This window comes from Hemitrygon akajei, chromosome 23 (assembly GCF_048418815.1).
Source record: "Hemitrygon akajei chromosome 23, sHemAka1.3, whole genome shotgun sequence".
NCBI lineage: Eukaryota > Metazoa > Chordata > Chondrichthyes > Myliobatiformes > Dasyatidae > Hemitrygon > Hemitrygon akajei.
The window spans coordinates 40,336,764-40,351,433 of NC_133146.1; the positions used below are offsets into that span (position 1 = coordinate 40,336,764).

General features: G+C 37.6%; 1 protein-coding gene across 3 annotated transcripts in view; it reads right to left on the reverse strand.

The window, feature by feature from the left end:
• Positions 1-14,670, reverse strand: part of btaf1 (BTAF1 RNA polymerase II, B-TFIID transcription factor-associated) — a 76,927-nt gene continuing 62,257 nt past the window's right edge. For 2 of the 3 annotated variants that reach the window (XM_073027494.1, XM_073027493.1), the window contains exons 32-38: positions 13,442-13,572; positions 12,423-12,548; positions 8,681-8,833; positions 7,702-7,913; positions 5,460-5,619; positions 2,066-2,236; positions 1-726 (exon numbers count right to left, since the gene is read on the reverse strand). In XM_073027494.1, the coding sequence (XP_072883595.1) occupies positions 586-726; positions 2,066-2,236; positions 5,460-5,619; positions 7,702-7,913; positions 8,681-8,833; positions 12,423-12,548; positions 13,442-13,572 (1,094 nt within the window). In that variant the 3' untranslated portion in view covers positions 1-585. Of the gene's footprint in view, positions 727-2,065; positions 2,237-5,459; positions 5,620-7,701; positions 7,914-8,680; positions 8,834-12,422; positions 12,549-13,441; positions 13,573-14,275; positions 14,586-14,670 lie in introns of those variants that run through there. The other variant, XM_073027495.1, reaches the window with a different exon arrangement.

The following is a 14,670-nucleotide window of genomic DNA, read 5'->3' on the forward strand; positions in this document are numbered from 1 at the left end:
TTAAATCTTTCAATTGATTTTTATTTTTGACCCAAGGAATGCCATGAATTATAGAGGTTTCAGAAATTTTATTTCAACTCAAGTACAAAGTTATTTCTATTTAACATCTACAGTTATAGATCTGCAAGTAAACTGAAAGCCATCACTAATAGGCAGCAAAAAAATCAGTCAATTTCCACTATGGAAAAAGTGGAGGTGGTCTACATTTTAAATCGATTCTGGTTGTGCACTTGTGTACAGCAAATTGCTGTATCGTACTATGTAACAATGTCATATTTTCCTTACTACAGGAAAATGATTTCCTTAAGAACATTTTTTTCTGTACCCTAAGACACTGAAAAATGTTGCTTCAAGTATAACTGCGCTGAATAAATGTCTAATGCAAAACTGTGCAAACTAAGCAGGGATAACTATTTGCTCTACCTTTTCTGAGCCATTGGTTTCCAAAATATCCTTATGCTTGCTCTTTTCAACTGCCTGTATTTACACATTATTCTCAACATTTCATTGTCTCCAGAACTTGCTGAATATCAGCAGAAAAATTTATGAAAGGCTCATGGCTTAGTTGAGATTATCCAAGTAATTTTACTTCAGAGAATGCATGAAATTATCTAAATTATATTCTGTGTCATATTGTTGTTGATCCCAAAGTTCTCCAAGGTTTTCCAAGATTGCCTTCACAGATGACTTCTCTGTGGAACCAGATCCCTTATTTTCTTGGCCATCCTTAAAGTAAAAAGTATAATCAGAAATAGAGGTATTTTGCATAATCAAAATCACAAATCAACTCTTAACATAAGCAATAACCTGCATTTCTCCAATCAGCCGAGGTGATTAAATTAAAAGCAAACACTATTACTTAAATTATGTTCCATAAGAAATCTTGGCTAGAACTGAAGCACTTGCTACAAACAGTATGCTGATCACCAGCTTGCAATTTAGACGGCAGTCACTAAGTCCCTAGTCTGACAGTTATATGCATAATACTGTCTCCGAGCAAGTGGCAACTGATGAGAGTAGTAGATTTTCTACATAGAAGTATACCATCTTTTGTGATTCATAATACTGAGACATTCTCATGATTATATTAATTCAACTGTCCAATGCCTTTGAGGAAAGTGCCCAAATTTTTCCACACACAATAAACCAATATTTTCTCTAAATGTACAATTTATGACATTTCTACTCATGTTCATTTGAGAGAGAATGAATAAGAGTGCGATTTTAAAATTACACATTCTTAATGGTTTTAGATGGTGAATATTTTGGAAAAGCTGCTACTTTGGCTTTATTAAAAATGGTGATAAAATACAAGAGCACTAAAGCTGTGGTTAACTGCCTTGTCAGAGGTTCAGAGTCTCCATCAGGGTAACACTATCATTTTCTGGATTTTAACCCCTTTCCAAATTTACAACAGATAGATCAATGGAAAAGGAAAACAGATATTCCTTTCACTTGAACCAAATCATTAGGGGAAAAAAAACAGCAAAGATACAGCTCGTCCTGGTGGAGACTAGAATTTACAGGCTCCTCAATATAAAGACCTTGAGTGATGTCATGAATGGGAATATTAAGGATGGGAGTTGGCCCATAATGCCAACATGCATTGCAGACCATTGTATGCACAAAAACTTACTTAACTAAATGGAAGGATTTGATGTTAGTTTCATTTGAATTCACTGAGTACACAAACATTAAAGAAAGACAGCATTAAACTAGTATATAGGTAACAATGTCAACAGCTTAAAAGATAGTGTTTTTGAGTGATTTTGTTTTGGAAATTCATACTCTTGAATAAATGGTTGATTAGGATTAAGTGCAAACACATTATAGACCAATGTGAAATTACAGCACTTGCCTTTCTAGAACTGCTTCATTATGCAATGGGAACAACACTAAAGCACAAGCTAATATGACAGATCTCCATACCAGTGGTAAAATTAATTTTGATACAAGACTGATACTACAAAAAAATTTAATAATTCTGGACAAGTTTTCTTTTGCCTTTAAACTAATAAAAGTGAAAGATATGTTTGGAGAAAATTTAATAATTTTTCAACTTTACCTTATCAAGAGTGAATAAATCCAGAAGCTGATCTGTTCCCATGCTCTGCAAACTTGCATTCTCTTGACTAATAATGGTATTTGCAATGCTCATTTTAAACTTCTGCAATCCCATAATTTTTTCCTCTAATGTTCCTCTTGTTATTAATCGGTAAATATTAACAACACGTTTCTGGGGAGATAAAGAACAATGTTTAAATTATCAAGTTAATCACTTTTCATCCTACACTGATGTGCAACATGTCTTCAATGCTTCATTTCTATTTGCTTTCCACCCTCATTTCCCTCAGCCTAACTTCCTTCTTCAAAACCAGTGTCTTGTAGATGGTGAATTTCTCTTATGTTTGTATTGTCTGATGTACATCATTTCAACAATTAAACCAACTGTTTTCCACCTGAGCACTTTACATGTTGTTCAGCTGCTTCCTTCAATTGTACTCAACTTACCATTTCTCTTCTTCCCTTTATTTGTTTTATGTTGGTCACCTGAAATATCTTAAAATATTGGAGACTACACCCTGAAGTACTACCTGTTCTTCACAAATCCACAACAGCATGAGCGTAGTTTTTAAATATTACAGATCTTTCAAAACAGGGCAATGTCAGTGTTTAAAACTGCATGCAAGTGAAACAACACAACAAATTACTTTTAGTCTGAATCAGCCAAACAGTAGGCCACAATAATTCTAGTAACAAATGATTGTAGGCTGAAGCCAAGTCATCAGATGTCCTCTGAAAACTATTACTATTGTTGGATTAGATTCTTTACTTAGTCATTAACAATTTATGCTCGCTAGTATTTTTTTATACCTACTTATATACAGGTTTCCCCCACTATCTGAAGGTAGAGCATTCCTATGAAACGGTTTGTAAGCTGAAATGTCGTAAAGCGAAGAAGCAATTACTATTAATTTATATGGGAAAAATTTTTGAGTGTTCCCAGACCCAAAAAATAACCTACCAAATCATACATAAAACCTAAAATAACACTGACATATAGTAAAAGCAGGAATGGTATGATAAATATACAGCCTATATAAATTAGAAATATTGTATGTACGGTGTAGTTTCACTTATCAAAATTGGGAAGACAGTAAGCAAAGATCAATTCGGAGAGAGAAAAGAAAAAATCGGCACGTACATGCATGCACACACAACTTGCTCGCACAAGGCTTCACAGTCATGGTAGTCTTTCTTGGAGTAAACACACGCATAAAGCAGGCGTCTTTTTTTTGTAAAAGCAAAAATCCTCTTTGGTTAGCAAAAACAGGTACTAATGTAGGTCTTTCGTAACAACGAGCTGTCGTAAAGCGAACGTTCGAAAAACAGGGCACCTGTACATGTAACTGTTACGTATGTTTCCTAGTGGCCACAGTGTGTAGGGTTCCTTAAGATGGTCATTGGTTGGGGGGGGGGGGGAGAAGAGAGATGGGAGGGGAGTACTGAATAAGCTCCCAGCAATATGCATCTCAAATAGCCTCTGACAACCAAGTCCAGCTCCTGGCCTTTACATGAGGTTTGTTACCAGGCCCAGTGGAACTGTTCTGACAAGAGAAAGGTCGAAGGATGAAGGAGGGTTGCCGACGCCAGGCAGATGGGACCCATTAGCTGTGGTTGGGAGTCATCTAAGAAAAGGAAAACTTCTCAAACCTCTGCTGCCTAGCAGCTCTACTCAATCATGAGTAAACTCTGAGAAAAAATTTGGGGTTGGATTCTCTGATGCAGTCCTATGTTGAGTTCAATGGTGCTGGCAATTCCTGTGACATCACTGGTGTCAAAAGGTATCGGTCTCTGCCATTCATTTGGATTCGCCAGCTGCGTGGAGAGGGTAAGCCTGCATGGGCAACAGCTTAATCTCCATATCATACTGCCCTAGCTTGCGCATGACAGCTAGGACACAACATCCTTAGTCGACCCTGACTAAAGGAGGCCTACTTATCTACAGTATGCATATGCAGCTTTTCAGTGTGTCCTCTCTGATTGGTTGATTCTTATCTATGATTTTGAATGGAATGTTTCTTAGTTATTGAGTATAAAAAGAGCTGAACTCGAGGCCCCACCAACTTCTGCTTCTCTCCCTCCACTTACTAGAACTTGTCACTGAGTTTTCAATTTTTTTTGTTCTATAGCATTTAATAAAATAATTGTGAAGCAAAACGTTTAATGCTTTTCCTGACTTCCGAAAGAATCTTAAGATTAAAATCAAAATGCAGCCCTGTACTAATCATCTGATATAAAATATTGTTCTGCAGTTAAGAACAGGAAAATTTATGTCAAATTGCAAAAATTTTAGGGAACTTTGGTGCCAGTTCACTTCATACTTAGGAAAGAAATGTGATTTTCTTTTCTGACCTACAAGTTGAGTTGGAATTCCATCTTGACCTATAAAAATGGCACATTGTTCATCTGTCAAAATTTATTTTAAGCTTTGATATTGTCCGGTACAAAAAAATACACTTCTGTATGCTCTTGAACTAACTTATATAAAAGCTCCATCTCTGGGGGAGGAAAACACCGTTTCAGTGTGGACAGAGGGTCAAAACGAAGAGAAAAAGCTTCGGTTACGGATTTATCCGGTCTAGTGTGCACAAGCATGCATACATAAAATGTCATTTACAGTCAAGTTACAGTGTTCTTGGTTCTGGAATGGAGCTGATGTAGAAACACAGAAAACCTACAGCACAATACAGGCCCTTTGGCCCACAATGCTGTGCTGAACATATACTTACTTTAGAAATTACCTAGGGTTACCCATAACCCTCTACTTTTCCATGTACCTATCCAGTAGTCTTTTAATAAAGACCCTATTGTATCTGCCTCCACCATCATTGCCGGCAGCCCATTCCACGCACTCACCACTCTCTGCGTAAAAAACTTGCCCCTGACATCTCCTCTGTACCTACTTCCAAGAACCTGTCTGTAAATTAGCTCTTTACTAGATGGTAGCATGGTGCTGTTTTGCTGAGAGAAAGTTTACAAAGTGTGTTGGAGAACATCCAAGATAAAGGAACCCATTCAATTATTTTGCACCATGTAAGACTGCAATGAGATTAGAACTCCAGAAACTAAAGAATCATGTACATTCATTTAGAAAGGCTTCCATCACAAGACTGCATGAATTCAAAACAGTAGAATACATTCTTGTTTACCAGAACAAGTTATAAATTAATCCTCATCAATGCCCTCTCCTTTAAAATATGGTCCTCAGAATTAATTATTCTCAACTTGGACATAAAAATTAATTCTCACAACTTAAAACCCTGTTGTGGTGAATGTTCATGGGATAGCATTTGCACACAGTTTGAAGTGATGACTAAGCATTAAAAGAAATTTGGAAATTGTTAAAATTCTAGATAAAACCCAACCACTTCCAAACAGGTCAGAAAGTGCTTTACCTGTCCAATACGATGAGCTCGATCCATTGCTTGCAAATCTCGCATAGGGTTCCAGTCGTGTTCAACAAACACCACTGTATCTGCTCCAGTAAGATTAAGACCAAGGCCGCCGACATGGGTGGTTAACAGCAAAACATCTATTGAGGGGTCATTATTAAACCTAACAAAAATGCAAATAATTAATATACAATTCAAAATGCCATATTCACAACCTACGCTTAAACTCTGCACAATTTGTTGGTTACAGGCAAAAAGTAATATAATCTTAGGAATATACTAGGCCTGATGTTGGGGTAAAATGTTGACAATTCCACATGAGATTGCCAGGAATTTTCCACATAAATGTCAGCATCTGGAAACTTGCGCTCAGCTACTTATCAACTATTATTGACTGAGCTCACCAGTTATTTAAACAAGGTCTCAGCTAGGTAGCTCCGACTTAAAAAAAGTTTAGTTAAATATTTATTAGTGCATGTTAACAGCTCCAGCTTTTATTTAAACACTTCGTTTTTTTAAAAAAACCTTTAAACATCTCCAAATGTCAGATATTCATAAAATTATTTTCTTGACTGTCAAAACTTTCTTCAGCTGCTTCATGGAGAATGTTTGTCACATTACTCCGACAAGTCATGACATACAAAGATTTACATGTGTGCATTAGGAGGAGGAATAGGTCACTCAGCTGCTCAATCCTACTCAGCCATTTATTTCATAAGGTCATGGCTAATCTGTTTGCAAACTTAGCACCATTAGAAGGTAATATGAAGTTAACTTATCTACCTTAAAAACATGCAAATGCCACAGAGAACATATGATCAACTTGAATCACTTAAGCAGTTAGGCAGGAGCATTACCAGTATGGCCATTATTATTTTTGTGTACAAAATTGTTCATCATGCTTTAAGGATTCAACATTTTATAAATATTTGCAGTACAATGCTAATGATCTAACAAGTTAATTTTAAAATATAGTAACTTTAACTTGTGTGACAGTTGTTGCACACAGAATACCCTAAACCTCCACTGGTCAACCTAGCAACATATGAAAACTGCTGGAAGAACTCAGCATGTCAAGCAGCATTGAAATATAAAAAGCTGGGAGAGGGAAAGGACAAGCTAGAAAGCGATAGGTGAAGCCAGGTGGGTGGGGAAGGGGGGGATTGAAGTAAAAAGCTGGGAGGCAATAGGTGGAAGAAGCAAATGGCTGGAGGAGAAGGAACCTGATATTAGAGAAGAGTGGACCGTGGGAGAAAGGGAAGATGGGCACCAGTAGAAGATAGGCAGGTGAGGGAAGAAAAATAACCTGGAGATATCAATGTTCATGCCATCAAATGAGTAGCCTCCAACTTGATGGCACGAACAGTGATTTCCCGAACTTCTGGTAATTTTCTCCCCTTCTCCTTCCCCTCTTCTACAACTCCCCATGCTGCCTCTCTCCCATTCACTTCTTCTCAAGTACCTATCACCTCCCCCTGGTGCCCCTTCTCCTATCAGCTCTTTCCCTCTTCCAACGATCATCTCCCAGCTTCTTACCATCCCCCTTTCCCACCCATCCACATTTCCCCCCCCACCTGGCTTCACGCATCACTTTCTAGCTTATCTTCCTTCCCCTCCTCCCACATTTTTATTCTGGCATTTTCCCCCTTCCTTTCCAGTCCTGATGAAGAGTCACAACCCAAACGCTGACTCTTTATTCACATCCACAGATGCTGCCTGACCTGCTGAGTTCCTCTAACATTTTGGGTGTTTTGCTAGATTTCCAGCATCTACAGAATTTCTTGTCAATGACTAGTCATTCTATGTAAACCATTGAATGAAACACTTTGTTCCACGTATCCAACAGGAGATATAATCCAGGGTCTGGACAACAGACCCCACACACATAATATTGCTGATGTAATTAAATGGTCCGTCAGATTGCTAGAGATGAACTGATTCCAAACACATGTATTTAGTGATTCTTTTTTGTAACAAGGCTCAAGAATGCTATGCCTTGCTCCTGAGAAACACACACTCTTTTCCAATTAGGAAGCACAGATTATAAATGCAAAATATTCTTCCTTTGCTGAAACCAAATGCAATAACCTAGGTCAAAATCATGACCAAATCTTCCATGGACTAGGTAGCAAATTCTTTTCATCAATGTTGTCTCCTGTGGGGCACATGGAACTTAATCACCAAGTCATGGAAGCCCTTGGACACATTCTTAGTGCAATCATTAGCTGTTTGGTAACTTGCCTACCTTGCCACAATGGAATGTCGTTGGCCTGCAGGAACGCTACCATCTAACCTTAAATAGGTGATACTTGGCATCTGAGGTTTGAGCAAGTCATGTTCCACAATGTCCAACATGCTCTTCAGTTGACAGAAAATGAGAACTCTGTGTTGAGCTACAACTGATTCAGTGCCATTTTCTGAGGCTGCACTGTTGCCAAGTCCACAGTCAAGAAGCAGCTTGAAGGATGGGGGGGGGGGGGGGAGAGAAGAAAAGGATTAAAAGAATATTCAACTTGGTCTCAGAAGTAATTACTTGCTAAGAGTTTGAACTCAAAGAATGAAATAAAATAAATTTCAACACAGGGGAGCAGAATCTTTAATCTTTATTCTTTTAAATTCATTTGACTTGGGTAGTAAATTCTTAATGGATTTTGTTTCATGTTTAGTTTTCAAAGTAATAATGTGAGCTTGGTGCTACTTAGAGAGAAGTACCCGATGATCAATCAAACAATTTTTGTAGCACCAAATAACAGTTTCACAAATATTTGTGTTGGCAGGTGGTATACATATTAAATTTGAAGAGAACTATGGGAAATAGTCCAATATTCCAATGCACTACTCAAATTTCAGTAAAAGCTGTTATAATCAAGGAGTCTACATTTTTCCTCCTCTTAAATGATAACTTAAAGACTATATAGTTATTGTTAACATTAGGCATACAACAGCAAAGTGTATTTTCCATACACCTTCCTCTTGATGTTCAAGCCTTCCCTCACTCATCAACAAATTAACCTGCGAGGGAGGAACCAATTTTATATCCAGCTATTGTTACTTCGGTTTTAAAACAATCTGTATATGCTTAAGTTTTAAAATCAACAAATATGACCTGATATTTATAATTGCAAATGTAATGTTATGTAACTTATATTGCTGTAGACCGATAAATGTCTCCAAGAACAATGAAATAAATGGAAAAGAAAAATGTATTAAATTTGAAAGAGTACCTGCTTTAAGGCAGAGAGCTTTGGAGCATGCTGGATATCATGCAGAGATGAATTTTGAGCAGCAAGTTGCTCCTTAATATGCTGGAATTCTGGATGCTGTGAAGTCAGTACTAGTGCAGGATGATTGCAAAGTTTCCTCAAATATTGTAACGCCTGGAAGCAAAGGAATAACAAGAGTATCATCTGATTTCCACTGACTGAAAATTTCCATGCACTTGTTTGTCTTCATCATCTAGACAACAGTTTCTCTCTAATGGAAGACATTTCCTCTGCTTAAAGGGGATATAATATTACGGCTAGTTTTTAAAGAGTAAACTATAGTGAGTTTATGCTTTTCTTAGTTTATGAATTAGGTAATATTAAAGTCTAATATTGTACAGCACATGAATCCATGTGGACGCAAGGTTTACGTACAAGTTCACTTGATTGTTCTCACCTTATCAGTAGTTCATACTACACGTACAGTTTATGTTTATTATCACATTCTGGCACCTATTCTACAGTGTTTTTTTGAAAACAGTGGAACTATAAATCTTCTTTTAAAATTTAGATACAGTGTGGAACATGCACTTCCAGCCCAACAAGCCCCACCATACAGCAGCCTATCAACTTAACTCAAGCCTAATCAGAGGACAATTGACAATGACTAATTAACCAACTAACTGGTACGTCTTTGGAATGTAGGAGGAAATTGGGGCACCCAGAGGAACCCTGCGTGCTGACAGGAAGGACGTACCAACTACTTACAGATGGGGATGGAATTAAACTCTGAACTCCAATGCCCTGAGCTGTAAAGCATTGTGCTAGCTGCTATGGTACCATGATGGCTCGCTAAGCTACCATAGCGCCCATGTTTGTCTGCCAGACCTTGAGTACCGTAATTGAATTGCCTAGGATCAATACTAGGACAAAACAGAAATTACCTTGCTTTCTCCTTTAATACTCACATTGTGCACAAGTTTTATACAGCTAGAAACAAGTACCATGCTCAAAACTTCAAACTATTTCCTCTCTATTAAACTTAGATTCAAAGCACTTTTACATCACCTTTAAGTAAAAAAAAATAACCCTAGCCACTTTGTAAGTAAGCAAGAAAACAAATAGATCAAACTGAGAAGACAGAGCTTGGTCAAAGAGTCATGCTTACAGGAGAATCTCAAAGGAGCAGAAAATTGCAGGAACATTTAGAAAGAACTTTGGTGTCATTGTTAAATGTCTGCTGAAAACAGAAGTGTGTACAACGGGATTAGAGTCATAAGAATGGCAAGTACAGCAATATGAACTTTGGCATCAGAGAAGGTTACAGAGATGAAGAGTAGAGACACTATATTGTGATTTAAACAGAAGAATGAGAACTTTAAATTTGATGGCGTATCAGACCATGTAACTCAGTGAAGATAGGATTGATAGAACATGCAAAGTGAAATTCTAGCCAAGACTCTGCTGAGCTCACAAATGGTGGAGGGTAAGAGCCAGCCTGATGAAGACAGCCAAGAAACAGTCAAGGGAGTACAAGGACTGTTTACAGGACTGCTTTGAATAGGCGGACTGAACCATATTTAGGGATTCATGTTCAGATTTGAATATGCCACAGCTATCGCAGGCTGACCAGTGATGATGAGTGTATGCCATCAAGAATATACCAAACCAGAAGTCCTGGTTGAACCAGAAGGTTCTCAGTTTAGTTGGGTGTTCAAAATCAGGTGATCCAGAATCCTACAAGAAAGTCCAGGTATGACTTATGGAAGGCCATCATGAAAGTGAAAAGTCAATTTCGAGTGAAGTTAGAAACACATGTAGATAGGATGCATTACTTCCTATTATGCAAAATCTCAAGAGCATAAATGGCTGAAAAGCTTCACTCCCTCATGAGCTCAACATCTTTTGTACATGCTTTGAAAGGGAAAATGACACTAGACCCATGCAAATTCTCACAGCATTCAGCAACCCTGTAATCTTCTGTTTCAGAGGCTGATACCCAAACATACTTCAAGGTGTCAAGCCCCAACTACTATATGTACCTAGATAGGTACTGAAAACCCATGCTGACCAACATTCAAGAACATCTCAACCTCTCACTGCTGTTCCCATCTGCTTCAAAAGGGCAGCTATCTTTCCTGTGTCTAAGAAGAGCAGGAGAGCTATCTCAACGACCATTGCCTGTAACACTCACATCCACCATAATCAAGTGCTTTAAGAGGTTGGTTATAGCTAGAATTTATTTCTGCCCGAGTACTGTTGTTGATAGAATCTCAGATGCTGACAAAGCGGCTTACATGAGTGACAGGTTGGCTGGTTAAGCAGTGTCATAACAACCTCACATTCAATGTCAGCAAGACTGAGAACTGAATTTGAATTTCAGGAGGGAGGAGTTGGGGAAACACAGACCAGTCCTGATTGAGTGGTCAGCAATGAAAAGGGAGAGCAGCATCAGCATTTCAGAGAATCCATCCCAGGCCCAAAATACACTTGCAGTCACAAAGACAACACCCAGAAGCTCTACCTCATTAGGAGTTTGAGGAAATTTGGTATGTCACGAAAGACTTACAAATTTATATCGACGTACGATGGAGAGCATCCTGATTGGTTGATTCAGAGCCTGGTATGGAGCCTCCAATATACAGGATCACAAGAGGTTGCAGAGTTGTAGACTCGGGCAAAACCATCCATACTATCAAGGACACCTTTAGAAGCAGTGCCTCAAGGAGACAGCATTCATCAGTAAGAACCCTCACCATCCAGGACATGCCCTCTTCTTGTTATTACCATCCAGAATGTGGTTCAGGGTCAAGTTCTTTGCCTTGGATATTAGATATCTAAACGATCTATGAACCTACAAACACTAACTTATTATTCCTTTATTTCTTCATTACTTCTTTAATTTATAGATTTTTATACCTTTACACTTATTGCTTCTGCAAAACAAATTTCATGTCATACATCAGTGCTAATAAGTCTGTTTCTGAAATGGCAGAATACATAGACAAAGGGATAGATGAAAGTATCAGCAGCAGATAAGTGGAGAGGGATGGAGACAAACAGTGCTATGAAAATAGAAGCCAGTCCTGCTCATGAAAGGAGATGGAGCCAGAAACCAAGATTGAGTTTCGATAGGATTCTGAAGTAATGATGTCTTATTCAGCTAGACACTGATTAGTGAGTGCAGTGATCTATTTTCCCAACATCAGAAGAAACACTAAATGCCATCATTAGCAATGGGTTCAGCCCTAAAAATGCACTTGATTCCATCACAACCAGTTTAACCAGTTCGGTTTCTGCCTCGTCTTCAAAATGACTAGCCACAAGCACTCTGAGAGTAGTATTTTACCATCGTACTTTGCTTCCCTTTAGCAACCTAATCATCTTATGCGTGAGTATATGTGAGTTACATAGCTTACCTTGAGTCCAAGCCTGTCTGGTAGTACTTTTCAAAAATGAAATAAAATTTGAATGTGCAAATTCATTATTTATAATAAGATCTAATACCTCATCTTTTAAATCATAAATACATCACACGTGGTTGTCAGATGTCAGGACATTAAAACCTTTGATATGTAATGTCAAACCTTTTGAGCTTCTACAATTTCCAGCGATTTAGTAATCCAGAACTAACCACTAAAAAAAAACTGGCAAAACTTTAAGCAAACATTTAGCTTTCTTTCAAAAAATGGAGCAATCTCATATTAACCTCAAACACAACTGGTGTCAAGAGCTTTACAAAAATCTCAGAAAATATATTTACCTGAAATACATGCCCAGTGGCTTTGAGTTTAGGTTTCTCATTTTCTTCTGCGACTGTACTTGATGATATAGTGTCTTCAACGTCACACTTAGCACGAGATTTAGCAAAATCTTCATACAGTTGTATCTAGAATTTAAAAAATCAGCCACCTCAATAATCACAATAAGAAACAAAATCTTCCATCCATCAAATTAATTTGTCCATTGGAAATTTTTCAGTCAGAAGGTAATTTCAAGGGAATGCATATATTTTTAAAAAGATTTATCATAATTTACTTTATAAAATATGTGATTTATTAAAGTTGATTAATATTAAAATTGTCAAAGCAAGGAAATGATAGATTATGCAATGCCTCCAAAGGAGTATTAAGAAAACTGTGCATGAGTATCCCAGACTAAATTTGTGCAATCCTCAAAGCAATCAAAAAAAAGGCCACTGACACTGTGTCATTTGTCCTCCAATGTAGAGGAAGTCAGTCAAAATGCAAACCACACAGAAGCAGAGGTGAAGAAAGGCTCAATGGGTAGTAGAGTTGGGGGATGATGAGGGAAAGGAGGTGCATTCAGAGGCAAATAGGGGTATCTGATCACATCATCTAACAGTATTACTATTGCGATGGTTTGGATAGGGAGAGTGGAGACTGCAAAGGGCAGAAAAAGATGGTGGAAGGAAAAGACCAATCCCTCATTTGACCAAACTGTACTCCCCAGGGTAAATGTTGAATACATACTATCTTCATGACTTCTTAACTTGAATCCAAACCTAGTGAGAAAATTGCTCATCGAAGAATTTTGTGCAACGCCTAAATGTTGTTGCAACTTCTTTCAGTGAAAGTATAAGTTCCCATTGCCATGTGAAAAAAGGCCAGAAGAAAATTGCTGACACACTACTTCTATTCTAAATGCCTGAACTCTTAGTCACTGCATTTCTGCAAGTTCCAATCACAAAACACGCAAATATCATTACACTGTCAGTTTCAGGGATTTTGTTGGAGCTTTCTTCATGATATTACAACATACCTGTAAAGTACTGAGATTACAGTAATAATCTTGTATTATCTTAGGTGGAAGATCTTGAAGGACATCTTCCTTCATTCTGCGTAGTAGGAAAGGAAGTACTTGTCGATGCAATGCTTCCATTGCAAGAACACCTATGGCATGAGAACAAGGTTTTTCTGAATTTTTACTTTATAAGAAAATTGCAAACTAAAACTTCATGCACTGACACATATTGAATTTTTTTAAATATAAAAACTAATTCTAATGACATAATTATTTTACAACTGTATCAACATGAAAATAATTGAATGATGAAACAAGTAAACCACCTTTTCTTTTAAAGTTTGCTTTTAGAAGCTTACTGACTGACCTGATCATTTAGTGCAGAATTTTACTGTGAATGGCAACTTGGGCAATTTAAAAGTGTCAAAAAGTCTTCAAGACTGCAATTTCAAACTATATATGCATCTGAGCTAATATTATTACTTTGTTTTTGATGCAGAATACAAGTTGATTATCCACATTGAAAATAAAACACTATGAACTCAAGTTAATCAGAACAAGGTGCACAGACGAAAAATATCAAAAATGATTTTATTAGACAAGTTCAAGAGAAAAGTATTGCTTCACGACTCAGCACCTCTACTTAGAAGTTTGCAAAGATTCAGCATGACATCTATAGATGTATGGTGGAGAGTATACTGACTGGTTGCATCATGGCCTGGTATGGAAACACCAATGACATTGAACAGAAAATGCCAGCTCACCACAGATAAAGGCCACTGAGCACATCTACACGAAGTGATGTCGCAGGAAACAACGTCCATCATTAAGGACCTCCACCATCCAGCCCATGCTCTCTTCTCGCTGCTGCCATCAGGAAAGTGATACAGGAGCCTTGAGACCCACACCACCAAGTTCAGGAACAGTTATTACTCCTCAACCATCGTGTTCTTGAACCAGAGGGGATAACTTCACTCACCCCATCATTGAAATATTCCCACAACCGATGGACTCACTTTCAAGAAAACTTTAATCTCATGTTCTTGATATTTATTGCTTATTTCATTTTTTTTTTCTCTTTTGTATTGGCAGTTTGTTGTCTTTTGCACACTGGTTTGCCCATTCTGTTGGGTGCAGCCTTTTATTGTGTTTCTTGGATTTACTGTGTATGTAAAACAGTAACACCCAAGAAAATGAAACACAGGTTTGTAACATGGTGACATATACATACCATGGTAATAATTTAC